Source organism: Erythranthe guttata, chromosome 10 (genome assembly GCF_056151865.1).
Source record: "Erythranthe guttata isolate IM_541 chromosome 10, IM_541, whole genome shotgun sequence".
NCBI lineage: Eukaryota > Viridiplantae > Streptophyta > Magnoliopsida > Lamiales > Phrymaceae > Erythranthe > Erythranthe guttata.
In genome coordinates, this window is record NC_142542.1 from 6,473,119 (window position 1) to 6,496,903 (window position 23,785).

The window sequence follows — 23,785 nt, forward strand, 5'->3', positions numbered from 1 at the left end:
AAAAGGTATACTTATAAAATCTATTACACGTTTCAAGATTTTTATGGGACCGCACTAATATTTTAATTTAATTTAATTTAAATAATGGAGTAATAAAAAGTGTTTTTGCCTTAACATAAATGTCAATGAACAATTGGGGAAGTATGGTTGACTTGACTCTAATGGATATACTAAAACCTCTCATTAGTTTTCGGATTATTACAATGGTTAATTGAAGGATTACCAAAAGTTAATTTAGGTAATCCAAATTTGCTTACTTAGAGCAACTAAAAAACAATATATACAATTACTTATAAGGAGAGTTTAGTTACGGAATTTAGTTATGTTCAGTGGTCATCGAATACTTACTTATTCATAATCATCTCTCCATCAAATTATGTAGCTAATCAAAGTGAACCAACAACTATTGTTTGTATTCTCCAAATTTGCAGTACTTACAAACACAAGTATGCATTTCCAACGATTGTTGTGTGTGATTTTGTGTGCATGCGTGTGTGTGAGTGTATATGTGTGCATGTCACAACATATGTGATAGCTAGTCTATTCTTATTTGACGAAAACGGCAACAAAGGAAGATGACAGTATCGTGGTGGAAAATACGAGGGTCGTGCATCGAAGATATAGTTGAATCTGAAATACGAGAGAAAAATAGAATAAAGAATGAATGGATTGGATTGACTGTGGGAGAAATAAACGAGATAATTTTGTCTGAAAAATGATAGATGACTTCTAGCAAATTGGTAAACTCCCACTTTACTTATTTGAAAAATTATTAGTGGTGAAGGATGCTTAGCACATTTAAAATTTAATTCCATTTTGCACTCGAATTGATTATTAAAATAAAAAAAATACAAAATTTAATCCCATTTAGCACTCGAATTGATTATTAAAAAAAATTAAAATTTAGACTTCAATGAATACATTTAAATAACAATAGAATATTCAATTTGTCTCCATTGATTTGCAAGGGTCAACCTCTTAATTGAAAAAAAATACTCAAATAGCATATAAAATATTAAAAACCAGGATTAAAACCAAAATGAATGCAAGAGCCATTTAATAAAAAAATAAAACAGAACTCCTAGTCCAACTAGTGGTCATAAATGAAAGCTTTTACAGCTGTTTCTCTCTCTACTTACAAAAAAAATCAAAGTTTAGAAATATTAATTAAAAAAAATATATATATATTATAGTATCATTTGTGAAGTTAATTAATAAATAAAAAGAAACCTTTCTTATTTCTTTCTTGGCCAGTCACCATTTTTTTCACCTTTCCCCAAAGATTTTTATTTTATTTTATATTTTAATAATCTTATTCAAAGAAGCGAACCCCCTCACCTTCGCACAAACAAACATGTAAATAATAATCATATAATAAATGTTTCTTCCTCTTCTCTCTATCTACACTCTCTCCCAGCTCACACTCTTCTCTATCTCTATCTATATTTATTTATATATATATATATATATATATATATATATATATATATATATATATATATATTTCTTTCTCTTTCTATATCGATACGTGTATCTATCTATACTTTGCTTCTCTCTCTCTCTCTTCCGTTCAGTAAATATATATACCAAAAAATACACGCGTGGCTTCCTTGAAAGGCTTCTGATCTGAACTCTGAGCGCGCACAGCCAAAGAGGAACTCGAAAAGGTGAGGAATAAGCGAATATAGTATTTATGTGTAGAGAGAGGGAGAAAACCCAAACCCTAACAATATGTGCTCCAATCTATTTGCTAAATACTGTGTTGATTGTGTGTAATAATGCGTGTGCTTACTGTTTTATATTTGTATGTTTGTACGGATTCGCGAATTAGTTTTTTTTTTTTTTCTTCATATCGGGGGCTAATCAGCTTCAGATCCATTGATGGATGTGGTGTATTATCCTGCATGATTTTTTTTTTTTTTTTTAATTGAATGGAAGATTTCAGCTCCGGTTTTAGGTTTTCCGATTGAGAGCACGAATTAGGGTTTTTTTTTTTTTTGGGGGATTCTGAGTTGTTTACATGGTTTTGTGTTGGTATTGTTCGTGACTTGAAGATCTATTACGAGTGACATGTGTTGTTCTTTTTTGCCATTTGTTGACTTTCCTCTTTGTATGGGGGTTGTCATTAATTAAGTTGTTGATTTCCATTTTTGTTTCTTTCCCAATTAGCAGAGTGACTTCAAATATCTGAATAAATGGTTATGGAGATCGGTTTCTGTTTCTGCTTTTAGTTTGGATTTTGCTTTTTTGACATACTGAATCACTCGTAAACACTCTGGAGTTTTTGGTGGTTTGTTTATTCCTTGGGATTTGTATTACATCTTATATTTGTTCCTATTACTTTTTAAGAGTTTTATTCATTGCGAATTTATTGAATTTGCAGGGTTCCTGATATATCTAAATGGGCTTTCTAATTCATTTGTTAGGTTGCCTTATAGACTTATTAGACTGGGTGAAATTCTTTTAGCATATGTAACTCTTGACAAAATTTTAGAGCACCCTGAATCTATGAATCAACTTATTTGCTTATTGATTAAACAACATGGAGAGATGAATATTGGAGACTGATATACACTGTTGTCGTTTGTATCACTTGAACATGTTAAGATGCTTCAAAATGTAGATGTTGTTTGTATTCTGGATATCATATTTAACTATGCATTTTTTCACTCGTATCAGGATTCGCGAAGTGCCAAAGCGCAGCTACACCTGTTTTCAGAACTCTGTACCTTATTGGAGCGCATACGTTAGTTTGAGATAAACGTTCACTTTGATTTATTTATGTATTACTAGGTGCGAAAGTTCAACTGAATCAGAAGTCAGAAGCTGTTTTCTTGTCTATGAGGAATGTTTGCTGGTACAGTTCAACTGTTTGAATATGAACTCGATTAAGCATTGGAATGAAGATGGTTTTGGTCTGGAATATTTTTAGTTTTAAACTCCTGCTTTGTCAACTATTAATAACCAAAGAGCAGTGCATTGGGAAGAATGAGTAGACAAGCTATGCCTTGGATTGGTTTGCTTCTACATTGATGAAGTTATATTGCTCGGTTTCCTCGAATTTGCAAAAAGATTCCTGATTAATTGCATCCCAGGTCCTTCTTAAGGTGGAATCGTGAGGCATAATGTAATTGGACGTATTCGGCACATTTTGAAGCTGCTCGAAACCAAAAAATACCAGTGGATAACACTGCTTTATTTTTGAAAATAAAAATAAAATGGAATCTGAGACATTGATTACTGATTATCAGCAAATGACTAGAGAGCGGATGCTTGCTGCTGTGGGACCGGTACTTTGGATTGCTACCAGCTATATAGACCCTGGAAAGTGGGCAGTAGCTGTAGAGGGGGGTGCTCGTTTTGGTTTTGATTTGTCATTGCTTTTGCTTATCATAAACTGCGCTGCTATTTTGTGCCAGTACCTTTCTGCCCGTGTAGCCATTGCCACTGGAAAGAATCTTGCTCAGGTTGTTATTTTCCTTCAATGTTTTATTTTTTATGAGATGCATTAGCCTTTTGTTTTCAATTAGATTTTGGCCTGTTGGAACTCAATCGAAATTCCGTTAGAGAGCTGAAACTTGAATTGCTACAAATCATAATCAGTTGTTGTAATAACCCTGGCTAATTTTATGTATTGGCTGATTACAACATAGTCATTTAACTTAGGGTGTGCAATCACTCTGTTGTCATTGGTGAATGTGACCTATGATAAGTGTCACATAACCGATAGAGGAATCGTCTCACTCTTCTCCTCCCATACTTCCTTCTACTTCATTTACTTTTATATTACATCAAACTTGTACATAGCTATCCGTTTTCAGACCCTTTTTCATGCTTTAATATAAACTCCAAAAAACATGAACTCATTTTTCTTAATGATGTCATAGATTTGCAGCGAAGAATATGATGATGCGACATGCATAGCCATAGGAATTCAGGCAGAAATCTCCATGATTGTGTTGGATCTCACAATGGTAATTTAGTATTCGGAAACTATTTAAGTCAGTTGTTTCTTCTAACATACTCTGTTTTTCCTAATTATAGAAATGATTGTTTTGGCAGGTTCTTGGCATTGCATTTGGCCTTAATGCTGCCTTCGGAATCGACCTACTTAATTGTGTTTTTCTGACTGTCTTTGATGCTGTTCTGTTTCCAGTGCTCGCTAGCCTCTTTGTAAGTTATCTGCTTCATTCTGTTGCTTTCTGTTTCTTAGATAGGGTGCAGATTGTTGTTTATAATGCAATTGCTGTTTTCAGGGAAATCCCCAAGCAAATATCCTATCCATATGCGTGGCATGCTTTGTATTAGCATCTTATGTTTCGGGAGTTCTAATAAGTCAACCAGAAAGCTCGCTGTCCATGGGTGGGATGCTTAGTAAGCTAACTGGGGAAAATGCCTATGCATTGATGAGTGTCCTTGGAGCCAATATTATGCCACACAACTTTTACCTCCATTCTTCTATTGTACAGGTCTGCTTTCTCTCTTGCACTAGTACAATCACCTTTTATTACAATCTATGCTTACATTTCCCTAATTCTATGAGCTTAAGCTGATTAAGCCTTCATTTTTTTTTTGCAGCAAGATAAGAGGCAAACTAATGTTCCTAAAGGGGCATTGTGCCATGACCATTTTTTGGCCACTTTATGCATCTTTAGTGGCATTTTCCTGGTGAATTGTATGCTAATTAATTTGGCAGCAAATGTGTTCTATAGCAGTGGACTCATTTCGCTTACTTTACAGGATGCATTGTCATTGTTGGATCAGGTTGGTGTTGGTTGAATATGCTAAGAATATGATAATTTATGTGTTAATGTTATGCAGCTTTCTGATGTCTTTGGGTTATGCTTAAATTCTCGGGATGGTGATGCAGGGATTGAAGAGTTCGTTGGTTTCGATTGCTTTAATAATCATTATGTTCTTCTCCAATCAACATGTAGCAGTAACATGGAGTCTTGGAGGACAAATGAATGCACATGATTTGTTGAGATTGGAGATTCCGGGTTGGCTTCATTGTGCTTCAATCAGAATAATTGCCATCTTTTCAGCCCTCATTTGCATCTGGAATTCAGGAGCTGAAGGCATATTTCAGCTTCTGATCTTTACGCAGGTCGTTGTTGCTCTTCTACTGCCATCTTCTGTTATCCCCTTGTTTCGAGTTGCTTCCTCCCGATCGATTATGGGTGCCTATAAAATTTCTCGTCTGATGGAGTTCTTAGCTTTAGCCACCTTCGTTGGAATGCTGGGGCTACAGGTTGTATTTGCCATCGAACTTGTATTTGGCAGTAGTGACTGGGTTATTAGTTTGAGCTGGAATATTGGGAGTAACGTGCCTATTTCGTATTACATTCTTCTAGTTGCTGTTTTTGCCTCCACTTCTGTGATGCTTTGGCTGGCAGCCACTCCATTGAAGTCTGCAAGTTCTGGAGTAGATACACAGATATTGAAGTGGGACAAAAAGGCTGATATGACGGAGTCGTGTAAAGAGAGGGATTCGGCTGAAATTAAGGAAGTGGAACATCAATTTGAAAAGTCTATCGAAAAGCAGGAACCTACGTTATCATTTCAAAATCCCTTTGAGAACCGTCAGAACTTTTCAACTTCACCTCCTGATCTGAATTTGCCTGAAACTCTTTTGGATTCCGAGGTCAGTCAATGTTTGACTACGATCGAGGAGAATAAATCCGAGTTCACATTTCCAAAGCCTGCCATAGACCATCTGGAGGGATCTGCAATGATTTCAGGAACCATCTTTCCTGAATCGGTCAAGATTGACAAGAATGAATCTCTCGACAACACAACCTTTAGCCCTGGACCAAAAGAAACAGTGAAAAAGACGCTGAAAATCGAGGGAGATGTGCAAAGTGAGAAAGACGACGAAGGAGAGCATTGGGAACATGATGAATTGACTAAGGATGTTTCCGAGAGCAGCCCGTCTTTGATATCCGAGGGTCCAGGATCTTTCAGAAGCCTCAGGGGAAAAATCGACGATGGAGGAAGTGGTCCGGCAAGTCTTTCAAGATTAGCAGGATTAGGACGTGCTGCAAGGCGCCAGTTAACCGGAGTTCTCGATGAATTTTGGGGGCAGCTGTTTGATTTCCACGGTCAGGCAACGCACGAAGCAAGGGCTAAGAAACTTGATGTTTTGCTGGGGATTGATTCTAAGGTAGAATCGAAATCTTCCTTTACACCTTCGAAATTGGAGACCATTAACAAAGATTCTGGCTATTTCCCTTCTACCGCTGGAGTTGGAAGGGGATCTGATCTTTTAAGAAACTCCACCTTTTACAACTCTCCAAAGCAACACATCGGATCGCCTCTTGGTGTTCAACAAGGGTCAACAATGTGGTCTAATAATCAGATGCAATTATTAGATGCGTACGTGCGGAATTCCAGCCAAGATGCCCTCGACTCCGGTGAGAGGCGCTATCATAGTGTCCATATTCCATCATCTTCTGATGGTTATGACCAACAGCCAGCCACTATTCATGGTTATGACATGGCGTCATATCTGAGTCGATTGTCCAAAGAGACGATTTCCGATTATCCAAAAAGTCAACAACTAGAGTCATTAAAGCAAGCCTCAACACCCTCGATAAAATCAAACTCAATAGATTCATATAACCGACCACTAGGGCAAACCCCACAAAACGGTTCACGCATGCTAAAGCCGCCCGGTTTTCACAATGTTCCCGTCTCTCGAAACAGTTCGTTGAGATCCGAAAGACCTAATCTTGATCTCACCTCTCCCGAGCCTGTGGATTACAGTAACAACCCGCCCAATGTGAAGAAGTATTACAGCTTGCCAGACATATCAGGACTTTATGCCCCTCAGAGAGATTCCTCTTCATATGACAACACCACTCGATGGGATTATTCGACCAGCTACGGGCAGTCAATGAACCGACCAGCATATACAAACGCTTCACCATATGCTGGTACTACTGTTCCAGGTCTAAATCAATTTAACAATCCGAAGGTCTGCAGCGATGCTTTTTCGTTGCAATTTGCTTCCAGGCCAGGTGTTGGTTCGCTGTGGTCTAGGCAGCCATACGAACAATTTGGCGTGGCTGATAAATCTCCTCCTAAAATGCAAGAAACCGCGTCTATTATCGATATGGAAGCGAAGCTTCTACAGTCTTTCAGAAGCTGCATAACTAAACTTCTGAAGCTAGAAGGTTCCGAGTGGCTGTTCAGACAGAACGACGGTGCTGACGAGGACCTCATTGATCGAGTAGCTGCAAGGGAGAGATTCCTATACGAAGCTGAAAATATGACTGCTGAAGGAAAGCTTGGTTCTGTCATGAAAAACGACGAAGCAGACCATTCGAAGTTTATTTCAGTCCCTAATTGTGGTGATGGATGTGTTTGGCAAGTTGATCTTATCATAAGCTTTGGAGTCTGGTCCATTCGCAGGATTCTTGAACTTTCCCTCGTGGAAAGCAGACCCGAGCTTTGGGGGAAATACACCTACGTACTTAATCGTCTTCAGGTAATTACTTACTTATCCTTGAATATGCATTACAAGTAGTAATACCATCATTATTTTAATTTCTTTGTTTAATTCTCGTAGGGGATTATTGATTTGGCCTTTTCAAAGCCACGTTCGCTAGTGCCGCCCTGTTTCTGCCTGGAGCTTCCTGCTGGCTACCAGCAAAAGTCGAGCCCGCCTATCTCTAACGGGAGTTTGCCACCACCTTCAAAATTGGGTCGTGGTAAATTCACGACCGCATTAATCTTATTGGAGACAATCAAAGACGTCGAAACTGCTATATCTTGCCGTAAGGGCAGAACGGGAACTGCAGCCGGTGACGTGGCGTTCCCGAAAGGCAAAGAGAATTTGGCATCTGTTCTCAAACGGTACAAGCGCCGATTATCGAGTAAGCCAGCTGCCGTGAACAAGATTTCGGCTTCGTCTACTCAAGGCTTGTAACACTTGTTTTCGGTTCATAGGTGCTTTGATGGTTATTTTGTTTGCGTTGCTAAGTACCGAAAAAAATTCCACTCAGCAACTATGGACTCTTGCCATTCCCCCCTTTGTGTATCTAAAAATATTGGCTGCTCTTTTTTTTTCTTAAATTTTCTTCGGTTGTTGTACTTTGTGGTGTATACATAGGACAAAAACTGTACTGTACTAGATCATCTAACACAACATCTTCAGCTTCAGAAAACAGGCACAAGAAAAGGTGGAAATATATTTTTATTGCAAGTAGGGTGTTGCTTTTTTATTATAGTTTCACACAGGGATAAAATATCCCTCTATTTGCATTGTTAGCCCCCCCCCCCCCCCCCCCCCCCCCCCCCCCCCCCCTGTATTGAATAATAATGCCTGGATAGCTGGTTTTTGGTTGATTGGGTATTTTTTGTTCCCATTTTGGGGATTATTTTTTTTATTAAATTTTGAGGTTCATATTTTTTCTTGTGAAAAATATTCTCAACTCTATTTTGAAATGCAAAGGTTTTAATTGTTCTCTTGTATATCATTTATATTTCCTAAAACTTGACAATAGAGTTGTTTTCATTAAATACGGAAAAAGAAAAACGTACACTAATAAACGATAAAATTAGGTACTTACTAATTTATTTATTTATCGAGGGAAAAAATAAAAATAAAAATAGAAATAAAATTAGGCTCGGAAGTCTATCTGATTTAGTTGATTTTTCCTCTGTTTTTTTTTTTGTTTTTATCTGCGGGCATACTTTCCTCTATCCTGCAATTATATAAGGAAAAGCAGGAAAAGGAAAAAGAAAAAGAAATACTCATACAGCTGAATTACTGCTGCATAATAATTTTTCTATTTCACTTTCTCTCTCTAGAAAATAAAGGAAAACGATAAATCATCCGATGTTTCTTTTTCAATCTTCCTTTTATTGGAGTTTCCAGAGATAAATTTCAGTACGAGGTTCTAACTGCTCTATTTCGGTGTCAGAGAAGGTACGCTCCGATTTCCGTTACATTAAAACGGTAAAAGAATATTCCGTTCACTTTTTTTTTTTTATTTTTTTCCTTATTTCGTTTCCGTTTCTTTATTTTCTTTCAATTAGATGTTAGATGAACTCCTCCTAATTACTTGATTATCATTTACAATTTAAATTTTATTTTAGCGAAATTCATCCCCAAAAATAAAAAGACAAGAGGGTTCGTACTTCTTAATTGTGTTGTTTTTATTTATTTAAAAAAATTTTTTTTTTTGGAAAACTTACATAAATTGGGCTTTGTACAGATTAATATTCAACTAGCCCAATAAATGTTGAATGATATGTAAATAATATGGGCCAAAAATAAATAAATAAATAATTGAGAGAGTTTTTGTATTTGTTTGTTGTGTTTGGTCTGATGGAAGAATAGTGAACTGTACGTTGAAGCAATGGGGTATGTGGTGGTGGTATCTTTACCAGTGATCCTCTTCTTCTTGATAACCGCGATTGGTTGTTACCTTCTCGGGAGGGCGCGTGGCAGAAAGGAAAATCTCAGGCTTCCTCAGCATTACTATGGACCTCCACCTCAACTACTTGGACCACATACTCCTGCTCCACACAAGTAGATCTCTTCTTCTTTTTTATAAGTAATATGCACTATAGTAGCTTTTAATGCTTTTCTATTGTACAATAGCTTATTTACTTGTATAATTAAATGTTTTGTGTAAATGTGACACAAATAAAGTCTTTTTATTTCACATTTGGATAAGATCGGACCAAGGGGCCATTACCCCTCCACTCTTAAGAAGAAAAAAATAATGATATATTTTTGTCATTTTAAATTCGTAATTCTGGATTAATTACTTAATTTTCAATTTATACATCACTAACCTTTTTTCCGTCTAAAAGCATACATTTTTCTAAATGAAGGTACATTTAATAAAACCTTTAATCGTTGTGCAATGTTGAAGAATGAAAGTTAAAAAGAAACAGAGGGAGTATTATATAGCGTTCTCACCAAATTAGAAATTTCTTGTGCGCATTTGGTTCTCGAAACGACAAAATAACGGTTCTACCACCAGCTCTACAAGCACTATCAAAATCAAAGTCACGAGTTCGATTCATACTATGTTGCGCATACATGAGGTCCAAATGACGTTTTAGGTGGCGTTTGCAGAAGTTTATGTTAGAACAAAAGTTGGTAATTACGACGTTTGAGCAAAATTCGAGATAATTGCTTATTTCTAGAAAATGGGATGTTTCCAAAAAACCGAAGACATTGGTTTAATCAGCTAATAAAGCAATCGTAAACTTTTAGCGTTTGTAAATAAACTTTACTTTTTTTGTTTATTTCTGTAGAATACCCGAAATGTCGTAATAAAATAGATTAAAATAAAATTAAAAAATAGAAATATCATCTAAGGTGGTGTTTGCAAATGATTATATAAAAACAAAAGTTAGTGATTGTGAGTTACGTCAGTTTTAAGTGCTTATTTCTAAAAGTTGGGGGTGTTTGCAAATATTCCAAAAAATGAACTTAAATAGGAAAAACAAGGTTAGGGGTGCTTTTAAAAAAATAGTTTAAAGCAGATTATTTAAAAAGAAATAAAAACAAAAGTTGATTATACAAACACGTGAAAACAGATTATGAGCAAGAAAAAACTCATAATCACTTTCAAAAAGCGCTTACAAACATCACCTAAATGGATTCGAACTTTTCCCAAGGAAGAAAAAAAAAATAAAAAAAAAAGAAATGAATAAGTGATTTGTTTGTGGTGGTGAACAATAAACATGCATGGACTACAAAATACCAACCACAACTTGCTAATAATGTATAAGCAAGTTTATGTAAACGTGGGCCAATAAACATGGGCCACGTCAACAAGTGTAGGTACAGTTCAAGGCCTATATGAAAACGTGGCCCACTGGGCCTAGTCACAAACTTTTGACAAACCTCACGTTTTCTAAAACATTATAATAATATTGAGGGTTAAATACAAAAACACCCCTGTACTATGGAGTTTGTATCATATACCCCCCTATACTACAACAAAATACAAAAAAACCCCTCACATTACATTTTTTCCAAAATATGACGAAAATACCCCCGTTAAGCCTATAAATATATTTGTTTGAGCCATTTTCCACTATATTTATTAACATTTTCGGTCAATTTTAATTGGAAATTTTTGATATATTTTTTTTCTCCAAAACATTTAATTACTAAGAGTTTTTTTTTTATTTTCTGAATAAAACTTTTTCTTTTTGTCATTTTGAATTTCTTCCTTTTTGTTAAATCTTACCGTAGTTCAAATTCTCAACAATCATAGGATTGTAAAGATGTTTGTAATCTTAGGATGTTTGAACTACTAGAAGACATTTAAGAAAAAAAAATGAAGAAACTCAAAATGACATCAATAAAAGTTTTTATTCAGAAAATTAAAAAAATATAAGCAATTGGATGTTTTGGAGAAAAAAAATATAAATACCAAAATTTCCCACATAAAATTGACTGAAAATGGTAAAATATATAGTGGAAAATGGCTCAAACAAACCAATATATATATATATATATATATATATATATATATATATATATATATATGTGTGTGTGTGTGTGTGTGTGTGTGTGTGTGTGTGTGTGCGCGCGCGCTTGAGTAGGGGTATTTTGGTCATATTTTAGAAAAAATGTAATGTGAGGGGGTTTTTGTATTTATGTGTAGTACAGGGGGTAAATGATACAATGTTCATAGTACAGGGGTGTTTTTGTATTTAACCCTAATATTGATAACGACGCATTTATTACATCATCGTTATATCACGTGTTTCCATCCAAGGGACCTAACTTTTTTTTTTTTTTTTTTTAATAATTAAAATAATAAAATTAATTGGTGGTGTGAAACAAGTAGTCTTGCCTAATTTAGTGAATACTACAATTATCTGAGTTTCTGTTTTAATTTTATTTAATACGTGTTAATATATAATCCATGTGATTAGATTTTCTCTAACAAAAAATATTTATGCATTAATACACTATTCCAGGACCCAGCTAATACTGTTTTCTACGTTAATTAAGAATTATTTTTTTGCGAATTATTAATTATATATTATTTGATTTTTTTTTGTTGCCACTATAGTAGTGTTGGGTGGGGATTTTTTGTAGGTAAAGATAATAATCATACAATCAAAGACTCAAGATCGGAAAATATATTTTTTTAGTACATACCCTCTGAATCTCGGTATTATTATAAATTAATAAAAATAATAATAATAATGTTGATTTAATTTTGGATATTAATCATGTAAAATATTATCCAGATTGCAGACAGCTCTGATGGGAATAATTCCTGCACATTTACTACCATGGTCCTATATATTAATTATCAACTTTGATCTAGTTGTCTTCTCGGTTATGTTTGTATGTATTATTGTACGTATATATTTTCACTGGCAGAATCAGAATTTTATGTTTCGGGGAGAATGCGTTGAAATTCTTTGAGGTGAGAAATATTGGAAGGACAACGGCCTCGCTCGACCCTATATTTATTCCGTCACTGTATTCGACATTTTGCTGGGATAAACAAATTTCTGTTGAAAACCAGTCAATAATTTTATAAAATTAGGAAATTTAATTTATTATGAATTAAAAAAAAAAATTGTAGTTGGTGGTGCGAAGGTGGGTACTACATCTAAAAATCAATTTAGAAAATCTAGTTCACAATATATATTCAAATATCTTTAATTAATTAATAATATAGTCATGAATTATTGCATATACCACGAGAAATGTGTGAATGGGTATATTAATTCATCACAGACAGTCAGATCATTATTTAAAAAAGGAATAGTTGTTGTATTTCGCACCCAAGTTTAATTTATTATAATTAATCTCTTTTTACAAAAGAAAAAAACAAGTTTATTATATAAAATAGTTAATTTAATTAGTTTAAAAAAATAACACAGAAAAAGATAATTTTTGACCAGTTGCAAAACTGGTGGTTGGAAATATATATATATGGATAAATATATAGCTTCCACCAACTATATATCTATATTGCGTTAGGTGTACTAGTTCCGATAGTCTAACACAAACTTAACATAATTAACAAAACCCTCTTAAGAAAAAAATATTGCTAAATAGATAATTAAGACGTTCTTAAATATTATACAAGTTTTCTCCAAAAAAAAATGTATTTAAAAAATATTATGCACGTACTGCATTTTTTTTGTCAAAATTATATATTTATCTAAAGGAGTGATGCAATGCAATAAATAAATGAATAAATTGTATTCATTTTCCGCAATGGATGATCTAACGGTTGTAGCAAATGAGTTTGTATTAAGTCACTGAATTTCGAATCTCAATACTAACGGCCGTTAGGTTGACTCTGTCACACATGTTCAGTTTAGTGTGGTTTACGTTTCTTGTATAGTTTGCAAGCTATTATACGAGAGTGTAAATTTATCCACTACACTTATATAGTTAGCTCGTGGTTCTTTAAAAAAAAAAAAAATTGTGTTCGTGACTAGCATATCTATGACTTCAAAAAGTAAATCCAAAAAGTAAATCGAAATGACGAATTTATATTTAACATTTTGTGAAATGATAAAGGTCCACTACAATTGTTTTTTAGTCATGATTTTTTTGAATTTGTTTTTGTTCATTATATAATTGATCATGTGTTATATTTTATGGATGAAAAATATGCATCATCTCCTTCTATCTAAATGCTTATCTAAAAAAATAAGGCATTTTTTTTATGATGTAAAACATAAAATAAAGAATCAAAACAATATAAGTGATATATACCTGTGAGGATATGGTTTTTAATTTTAGCTAAAAAAAATAAAAAATAAAAATAATGAAAATATAATTAAATAAAGTGCAATTTCCACCAATTAATTATTGTGAAATGAAATTCAAATTAGTGGAATTAATTTCTAGCAGGTGGAACGTTTGGTGGGAATTTCATTGTAGTGAATAGCTACACAATTTCAGCCGCCAAACACGACCAACCTACAAATTAGGGAAATTGCAATTTGGCCCCGTATCTTTTACTTTGAAAAGCAAAAAAGCCCCTCTGGTTAGGAAAATGCTATAAAAAAAAATGTTTTAAACTTGTAATCTTGCCTTTAAAGGAGGGTTGATTTATTTGTTGCAACAAACAAAGGGACAAACTCGTAATCTTACATAGAAACAGTAAATTAAAAATAAAAATCGGATATAACATTTTTTTATTATCATCTGGAATCAACCAATATAATGTCAGAGTCGTGTGCCTAACTTTGGGCAAGGAGATAGTCAAATAAATAAAGTCGTACTTTTGTTTTTGACAAAAGCGTGTTTTCAAATAATAATAATTTAAATTCAAAGACTGTATGTAATGTGTATGTACGTGTTTGTGTTTGTGATCACAGATGTATGTCATCTTTGCTTCTTATTCAGTGTCTCACCTGTTACGTGGTACCAACTTTCAGTAAATGCAAACATAACCTTTAATTTGTATCATTCACTATTTAATTAAGTCATTCAATTTTAAATTCAATTCAGGATAATTGAATAATTGTTTTTTTTCTTTTTTTAAAGGACAAGAATAAATTATTGATAATATAGAGAATAGAGAAAAAATCCGAAACTAATAACTTTGTACAGTAAAACCTCGATAAATTAATAGTTTTGTTTAGACAATATTTTTTTCTGATATATCTTGACTCGGTAAAAAAAAAGTACTAAATTATTATTTGAATAATTTAATATTTCGCTGAATTTTGTTAATACTGATTGTACTAATTTATAAAACTTTAACCGTTGGTTAATTTTTTTGTCTTTAGTTATGACATAACTGCGTCATATAGCTAATTAATTCAATTACTAGTTGTACCTATCTTGTTGAATTTTTAGCCGGATTTTTCAGCATTAATTTCTTTTCTTTCTTAGCTATCCTTCTTGAGGTACCAATATTTTTAAAATCGGACCGAACGTAAAATAGAATAGCGAGCGACGACATTGTAGTAGGATTGCTTCGACCTGATTCGACCGAACTTTTTAAAATGTATTTCATTAGGCAAAACCCAATTTTATTAGGCAAAAAACCCAATTCTATCATCTACCTTCTCTTTTTAATACTCTAAAATTGGATTTTTAGAAATATTAACTTTTGGAAATGCGTTCTGATTTTTTTAAGCTAAATTATGGCTACCCCTTGATGTAATGTCACATTATAAAAAAATCATCTTGTTTGAATAATTACAATAACTATTCTCAGCTATATATTGTCGTGTATGTCCACACTTACTGTATCATATTTATCTATTGAATAAGAATTTTTTTTCGTAAAACAATACAAAGTTGAGGGGATAATTGTAATCACGCAAAAATATGGGGATTTTTATAATTTAACCTTACCTTAGGGTAGCCATAATTTTTTTTTTTTTTTTAAGTATGAAAATGTGAATAGGATAAAGGAAATCCATATTAATTTCCAAATTTACCCCGGATCAATACATAATTGGCCAAAATAGACTAGGATTTGCGTCTCTTTTACATGGCTCCTAATTAATTATGACCTATCAAATCTCATAATTAAGTTAAGAATTAGGATTAATAAAAGATAAACTTTTAAATGATCTCTTAATCACTATCCACAAGGTAAGAAGTATATTCGACTTCTTTATTTTAGCAATTTTACTAATTTAAGTATCGATTTTTTTTTTGTCTAGTACTAGAGCAAAAAATATGATATTATCACTAGATCGAAAATCGAGGTATTAAAATTTAATATAATTATTTTAATTAGATTAATTTGGACCTTGAATCCAATCATAAGGTATACTCATCGATCCAAATCGAGACCAATGTCTAATTTAATATAAACAAGTGGACAAAAATAACCTATGGTCATATAACAAACAAATAACTTCAAAAACACAACTAATTAATACTAATTAATACACACACACACACACACACGCACGATGTTGCGTGATTTTTAGGGGATCGAGTAATGCTACACCGAGTAAATGTATTAGATATGTACATTCATCGTTCATTTACGTATAATATAATCATAAATTTGAAAATCGTTTTGCATTATCGGCTCATATTTCAAGCCCGTTTGTCATCTAAACTTATTTTGAACAACTGATAAGTCCTGAATTAGTTCAGATAAGTTGTTTCAAGAGCAGATAAACTGTTACATCTTATTTTTAAAAATTAATATTTAAAGTGTTTGGATAACTTAAAAAAAAAAGATCTTAAAAGCCTTCCATTATCTTTACAAAACACTATGAAAGAACTTATAAACTTAACAAAACAGCTTGTTTTCGATAGCGGGTTTTCTTAATGGTAGGAAAAATCAAAGTTAATTAATAATTATCTTTGTTTATCCACCGTGCACAACCTTTGTCTGTCTCTTTTGTCCAACTTTCCTTTGGTTTTATAAATGTGCAAAAGTAGTTAGATTTTAGCAACAAAATTAAGTTAACCAAACCAACCATCTTTTTTAATTTCTAACTATTATATTACCTATTTTTCATTAATAAAGTTGGTTATAAACACATAGTTGTACAACTACCTCGCTTATTATATTTATTATTATTATTATTGAAATTTTATTTATTTATTTATTTATTAATTAGTAGTAGTCTGAAATTTGAATAAATTGAGATGGGCATGCAATTTTAGTTCACATTGAATGTGTGTGTCTCTACTACGTGGATATTCTATAAATCGTTCATGGTAACTACCTCAGTGCCTTAACTTCAGATCAACCACCTCTCCCAATAATATTAATTATAGCCAAATCAAATAATAATAATAATAATAATAAATTGTTTTATCAGGAAAATGAAATCGTTTATTTCAGCAATATATATTAATTAATACTTTCCAATTTTTACCACCCCTATACTATTCATTCCCACCAACCCCCATAAAATTTCAGACAAGATTATGGAGCACAATAATAATAATAAAGTCCACCTCCCGCGTTAGTGAATCTCGACCGTTGAAGTCAACACAAAATCAACGGCCAGGATCAATCCTCAACAAACTCATGCGAAAGCCACCTACCAAAATCTTAAAACGTAAAAATATTTTTTTAGTCCTCCGCAATTTCTCTATTTAAAGCCACATACCTTTTACAAACCCCATTTCAACACCTCCCTCACCACCTAAATTATATTTATATTAATAGTTAATTAAATAAATAAATAAAAACACAGCACACACACTGAAACGGGAAATTTGGTGGTGTTTTGTTTCTTGTGTGTGTGTGTGTGTTTTTTGCGAGACGAATTGAAGGTGGTGATTTGGGAACAGTTGATCAGTAATTTTAATATAATCAATGGCGGCGGCGGCGGCGACTGAGAACGGGCACCACAACTCGAACGGGTACTGCGTGAAGCAGAAGGATCCGCTGAACTGGGGTTTGGCGGCGGAGGGGCTGAAGGGGAGCCACCTCGATGAGGTGAAGAGGATGGTGGAGGAATTCAGGAAGCCGGTGGTGAATCTAGGCGGAAAGACGCTAACAATAGCACAGGTGGCCGCGATCGCCGCCACCGATAATGCTGTGGCGGTGGAGCTGGCGGAGGCGGCGAGGGCCGGCGTCAAGGCCAGCAGCGACTGGGTTATGGATAGCATGAACAAAGGAACTGACAGCTACGGTGTCACCACCGGATTCGGTGCCACGTCACACCGCCGGACCAAGCAGGGTGGCGCTCTACAGAAGGAGCTTATTAGGTCAGTAAATTAATTAATTAATTAAAAATATCAATTTTTTTTTGGCGTTATTATTATTAATTTCTTATTTGATTATTTTTTTGCTATATTTGCACAAAAAATCTGCACTGAATGATTTTTGGCACTAACTATTTATCATGAAACAAAGTACAGTCTCTATTTTTGTCCAAATATAATGCAAGCCACGTGGCATAATTGTGTAATAATTTTTTCAATACATTTTTACGTACATGTATATATCACCGCTATAAAAATAAATTGTTGATTATGTCATAATTAAAGAAGCAAGATTAGGGGGTTTTAATTGTTAACTAAATTATCCTTTTTGTAGCCTTGAAATAAGTAAATTGATTTTTGATAGTTATTATTAGTATATGAGTTTATTACGTTCAGATCCATGAATTAATTAATTGAAAGATTTTATTTTTCTTTGGTGCAAGAAAAATATTTAGTGCTTCTAGATGTGGATGTAGTTAATGTGTCGAGTAATTTTCAAAAAATTATTTTTGAAAAAATAAATAAAAAATAAACCACTTAAATATCAGTATCTAGCTGTCCAGGAGTTGACGGTTTGGTGAATTTTAATAAGTCGGAGGCCACTTATTATTTGAATAAGCAACTCTCATAAAATAATTGTGATCACTTTCCAAAACCAGATCTCACACGTGTTTAGTGAACTGGTCGGTATACCGAATGCACCTATATCGATATCGTATTCCATTTTATTTTATTTTACCTAATTTTGCGTGTATTTATTTATCTTCCTATTTTATGTAGTTGGCATTTTGTTTTTAGAGATTAAGAAAGTCAAAAAATATGCATGAATTAAAAAAAAAATTTACTAAAATACACTTGACATTAATTACTTTTCATCGTAGCTAACTGAATATATTTTTAACCAGATTCTTGAACGCCGGAATATTCGGAAATGGAACGGAATCTTCCCACATGCTACCGCACTCCGCCACAAGAGCGGCTATGCTCGTCAGAATCAACACCCTCCTCCAGGGCTACTCCGGCATAAGATTCGAGATCCTCGAAGCCATAACCAAATTCCTCAACCACAACATCACCCCATGCCTCCCCCTCCGCGGCACGATCACCGCCTCCGGCGACCTCGTCCCCCTCTCCTACATCGCCGGATTTCTCACCGGCCGCCCCAACTCCAAAGCCGTCGGCCCCAAAGGCGAACCCCTCACCGCCGACGAAGCCTTCACCCTCGCCGGCGTCGCTGGCGGCTTCTTCGAGCTCCAGCCCAAAGAAGGCCTCGCGTTAGTCAACGGCACCGCCGTCGGTTCCGGCCTCGCCTCGATCGCGCTCTACGAGGCCAACGTCCTCTCTCTCCTCTCCGAAGTCATGTCCGCCATCTTCGCCGAAGTAATGAACGGCAAACCCGAGTTCACCGACCACCTAACGCACAAACTGAAGCACCACCCCGGCCAGATCGAAGCCGCCGCCATAATGGAGCACATCCTCGACGGCAGCGCGTACGTCAAAGCCGCCGCGAAACTCCACGAAACCGACCCGTTACAGAAACCGAAACAAGACCGTTACGCGCTCCGAACATCTCCGCAGTGGCTGGGCCCGCAAATCGAGGTCATCCGTACGGCCACCAAAATGATAGAGAGAGAAATCAACTCCGTCAACGACAACCCGCTGATCGACGTTTCTAGAAACAAAGCCATCCACGGCGGAAACTTCCAGGGAACCCCGATCGGAGTCTCCATGGACAACTCGAGGCTCGCCATCGCCTCCATCGGGAAACTAATGTTCGCGCAATTCTCCGAACTCGTCAACGACTTCTACAACAACGGCCTCCCGTCGAATCTCTCCGGCGGCCGGAACCCTAGCCTCGACTACGGCTTCAAAGGCTCGGAAATCGCCATGGCTTCGTACTGCTCCGAGCTCCAATTCCTCGCGAACCCGGTCACGAACCACGTCCAGAGCGCCGAACAACACAATCAAGACGTGAATTCTTTGGGCTTAATCTCTTCCCGGAAAACAGTCGAAGCGTTGGATATATTGAAGCTGATGTCGTCGACGTACCTAGTCGCACTCTGCCAAGCAATCGATCTCCGCCACCTGGAGGAGAATCTAAGGCTCACCGTAAAGAACACCGTAAGCCAAGTTGCTAAGAAAACCCTAACAACGGGGTCCACCGGAGAACTCCATCCGTCGAGATTCTGCGAGAAGGACTTGATGCGCATAGTCGACCGCGAATACGTTTTCGCGTATATAGACGACCCATGCAGCGGGACCTACCCATTGATGCAGAAGCTTCGAGAAGTTCTCGTCGAGCACGCATTGAAAAACGGCGAAAACGAGAAGAATGCAAACACTTCGATTTTCCAGAAGATTGGAGATTTTGAGGAGGAGCTGAAGGCCATCCTGCCGAAGGAAGTGGAGAGTGCTAGGGTTGCGTTGGAGAGCGGGAACGCGGCGGTTGGGAATAGGATAACGGAGTGTAGGTCGTACCCGTTGTACAAGTTCATAAGGGAGGAGTTGGGGACGGGATTATTGACGGGCGAAAAGGTAATTTCGCCCGGGGAGGAGTGTGAGAAGGTGTTTGTGGCTTTGAGCAATGGTTTGATTGTTGATCCTTTATTGGAGTGTCTTCAAGGTTGGAATGGTGAGCCTCTTCCTATTTGTTAGGAGTGAATTTTCATTTGGAGACTATTTAACTTTTATTTTTATTTTTTATTTTAATTTTAATTTTAATATGTCTTTGTCGTTAAAGACTTATTATTTTTTGTTTGTTATTGTTGTTATGTTCTTTTGTTGATTTGAGGTTGGTGGTTAAATGTGATTTGTTTGTAAGGTGAAATAAGATGTAAAAATTTGGTGGAATTTATTTGGAGTATATGCTTTTTAGAGTGGATAAATTCGTAAATAATTGAGTGTTGGGTGGCACTTGGCAGGCTGCAGCATCAGTTTCCGAGGAAGATTTATATTTACAGTTTACTGGATTGGATTTTTTAACTAATTCTGACACGATTTCATGTGATTTGAAATTTTTCTGATAATCAATTCTGAAATTATTTATCCGAATCAGTAGCGGACAAGTTGATAACGGAATCATGTTTTTTCCAATGTGAAAATTTCATTTAAATTTCATTACTATGTGCAGAAAAAATGACCGTTTCGTTAAATTGGATTGTTTTTCATATTTAGTAAAATTTAAAACATAAAATTGAAGTGAAAAAATATATCAAGTTATTTTATTTATTATATTATAATATGTGCAGAAAAAATGATAGTTACTAAATCTGAAAGGGCAAATCATCCGAACTAGAAAGGGATGTGATAAATGTTTGTTCGAGCTTTAATAATATTGTTTCGACTTCAACGTGATTTTGATCATTTTTAATTCCAAATTTTGCAAAATCCGAAAAATAGAATTTGTAGTATTCTGAGTTAGTTTTTTAATCCAAGTTGAATCACCAAAATTGGATGTCGAACGAGAAAGATATACATGAATCAATGAATACTGCCCACAACTTTGATGTATTGATGTATATAAAATTCAAAATGTGACTCCTTCATGCATAATTTTGTCACACATCATACAATCTAGCGAATTTAAGTTGAATTAAAAAGCTAATCCAAAGGACTACATTTTTCGTGTTTCGAATTTTGCCAAAATCAAAATAGAAATATGTCGAAATCAAATTCAAAATCAAAACGACATTAGTAAAATTAAAACGATATTTAACATTTCAGAACTAGAAAACATGATCATAACAGAGTACCTTGAATTTGTCCCGCGCATTTGCTCAAAAGTCAACACAACCCCTTCTTCTTCCACAATTTTTGTTATATCAGAATATTCACTTCCAACAATTATTAATAATTCCTTCAATAAAAAAAAATAGAAACAGGCACACCATAAACTGTTATACATTTGAAGATTTAACGAAAACACCGTCTCATTTGTAAGCCGGTCCATTACCCGAACCCCGAATAATGGCATCCCTAATGGTGAGAGTGAGACGGCTGGTTCAGTCCCGGGCAAACGGAATATTCTCCCACCGGAGCTTCTCATCGCCGGCGCACCCGATCCCCGTCACCCTCATCCCCGGCGACGGCATTGGCCCTGAGATCGCCGACTCCGTCAAACAGGTACCCCCAATTATGTCATTTCCAATTTTTAGTCCATTTTATTCGTTTTATTAGTAGAATTGATTTTATAAAGATACGCATACATTTCAAATCCTTAATTTACCTCTATTTTAGATCATTTTTTGTATTTTTTTTAAATTAGAAAAACATTTAAATACCTATTTTCCGTATATTTACAAATCGGTTATATTTTAGATTATCTAAATAAATTACAGTTCACTCCCAACTCCCAAGTGAATAAAAAAATATTACAATTAAACCCCTGATAGTATTAGGGAAAATTGGTAATTTGAAAGGAATATTCTTGAAATTTAAAAGATTCTTTTATTATTGGGTGTTTTCGTATATTGATGTTACCTCATGACGGTATTGGTAATTCATTCTTTTGCTTCATGAATTATTCACATAATTTAATAATCATTTGCAAATTACTAGCTGATGAAAAATATTTATATTAATGTTTGTATGAAAATTGAAAAAAAATATATTTGAATAAATGCAGACATACAAAAATTATAATTTACAAATATACCCTTATACTTTTAATATTTACACGTCTCGCTCATAAATCAGGTGTTTACAACCGCCGATGTGCCAATTACATGGGAAGAACAATACATGGGCGAGGAGATAGATCCTCGTACACAAAGCTTTCTGACACGGGACAATGTAGAATCCGTGAAGAAAAACAAATTCGCTTTGAAAGGGCCAATGACTACACCAATCGGAAAAGGCTTTCGATCTCTCAATTATCTCACTATGAGGAAAGAGCTCAATCTTTACGCTAACGTTAGACCTTGTTTTAGCCTACCCGGCTACAAGACGAAATACGACAATGTCGATCTCATCACTATTCGCGAAAATACCGAAGGCGAATACAGTGGACTCGAGCATGTAGTAAGTTATTACACGTGTGATATATTATTCGAGTGTTAATTGCATTTAGCACCCCTTGTATTTTACTCTATTTGTTATATATAATACGGGAAGTACTTTTTAACAATTTGATAAAACACCGGGGTGTTGTATGCAATCACTGGCGGAACTTTGATAGGGCATGGGGGGCCGTTGAGCCCCCAAGAAAAAAAAAATTAGATATTTGGTACTAAATTTTTTGAATACTACTATTGGCCCCCCAAAGTTTTTGTAAATATTTATCTTGATCCATTATTTTTTTTGTTTTTTCAACAAAATCTTATATAAATTATAGATAAATATATCATATTTAATATAAAATATAAAATAAGATGGTTAAAACTTGTATTATTTTAAATAAAATTTATGAATATTACTTATATTTGAATTTTTTTTATCTAACGCCTTAAAAAAAAAGATGAGATCGTGCCATGAATCTCCGAAATATTAAGTTCAGTATATTATTAGAATAATTTGAATTAATTTAGATTTTTTTGTGATGATTAAAATATATATATATATATATATATATGATATTTTAATTAAAAATTTGTTATATAAACTTATTTTTTGCAATGTTTTGTGCACCTAAATTTTTTTCGAGGCGCTGCCCCAAACCCCAAAATTTTAGTTAGCCCCCTCTACATTTTGATCCTGGTTCCGTGCCTGTATGCAATAAACTCGAGATATTGCATGATATTATATATAATTGAAGCTGCTCCTTTTTTCTTTTTCTTTTTTTTTAATCTAGGTGGTGAAAAGGTGTTGTGGAAAGTCTAAAGATTATTATTACACGACATGCGAGTCTTAGAGTTGCGGAGTATGCTTTTCGGTACGCAAAGGAACACGGTCGAGAAAGAGTATCTGCTATACACAAAGCCAATATCATGCAGAAAACTGATGGTCTTTTCCTTAAGGTATATATAGTGTATATATATATATGTGTGTGTGTGTGTGTGTGTGTGTGTGTGTGTGTATTTGATTATATTTCTCTGCATGTTCTTGATTTTTCGACTAGTTGAATTTTGTTGTTCGACTTCTAGTGTTGTAAGGAGGTATCAGAGAAGTATCCAGAGATAAAATACGAAGAAGTTG

At 34.7% G+C, this 23,785-nt stretch overlaps 3 protein-coding genes and 1 long non-coding RNA gene across 4 annotated transcripts; all 4 read left to right on the forward strand.

The window, feature by feature from the left end:
* The first annotated feature begins 1,484 nt into the window (after positions 1 to 1,484).
* Positions 1,485 to 8,206, forward strand: EIN2 (NRAMP metal ion transporter family protein). The gene is made up of 8 exons (XM_012985470.2): positions 1,485 to 1,667; positions 2,680 to 3,467; positions 3,888 to 3,974; positions 4,063 to 4,173; positions 4,257 to 4,469; positions 4,579 to 4,764; positions 4,871 to 7,489; positions 7,571 to 8,206. The coding sequence occupies exons 2-8, from the start codon at positions 3,219 to 3,221 to the stop codon at positions 7,928 to 7,930; spliced, it is 3,825 nt and encodes a 1,274-aa protein (XP_012840924.2). The 5' UTR covers positions 1,485 to 1,667; positions 2,680 to 3,218; the 3' UTR covers positions 7,931 to 8,206.
* Positions 8,207 to 8,674: 468 nt separating this feature from the next.
* LOC105961231 (uncharacterized) lies at positions 8,675 to 9,679 on the forward strand. Its single transcript, XR_016034091.1, has 2 exons — positions 8,675 to 8,932; positions 9,347 to 9,679. It is a non-coding gene; the product is annotated as an uncharacterized LOC105961231 (long non-coding RNA).
* A 7,182-nt stretch (positions 9,680 to 16,861) lies between these two features.
* Positions 16,862 to 20,526, forward strand: LOC105961230 (phenylalanine ammonia-lyase). The gene is made up of 2 exons (XM_012985469.2): positions 16,862 to 17,656; positions 18,559 to 20,526. Exons 1-2 carry the CDS (start codon positions 17,262 to 17,264, stop codon positions 20,306 to 20,308), a joined length of 2,145 nt encoding a protein of 714 aa, XP_012840923.1. The 5' UTR covers positions 16,862 to 17,261; the 3' UTR covers positions 20,309 to 20,526.
* A 1,093-nt stretch (positions 20,527 to 21,619) lies between these two features.
* LOC105961193 (isocitrate dehydrogenase [NAD] catalytic subunit 5, mitochondrial) lies at positions 21,620 to 22,711 on the forward strand. Its single transcript, XM_012985436.2, has 2 exons — positions 21,620 to 21,775; positions 22,349 to 22,711. The coding sequence occupies exons 1-2, from the start codon at positions 21,620 to 21,622 to the stop codon at positions 22,709 to 22,711; spliced, it is 519 nt and encodes a 172-aa protein (XP_012840890.2).
* The last annotated feature ends 1,074 nt before the right edge of the window (positions 22,712 to 23,785 follow it).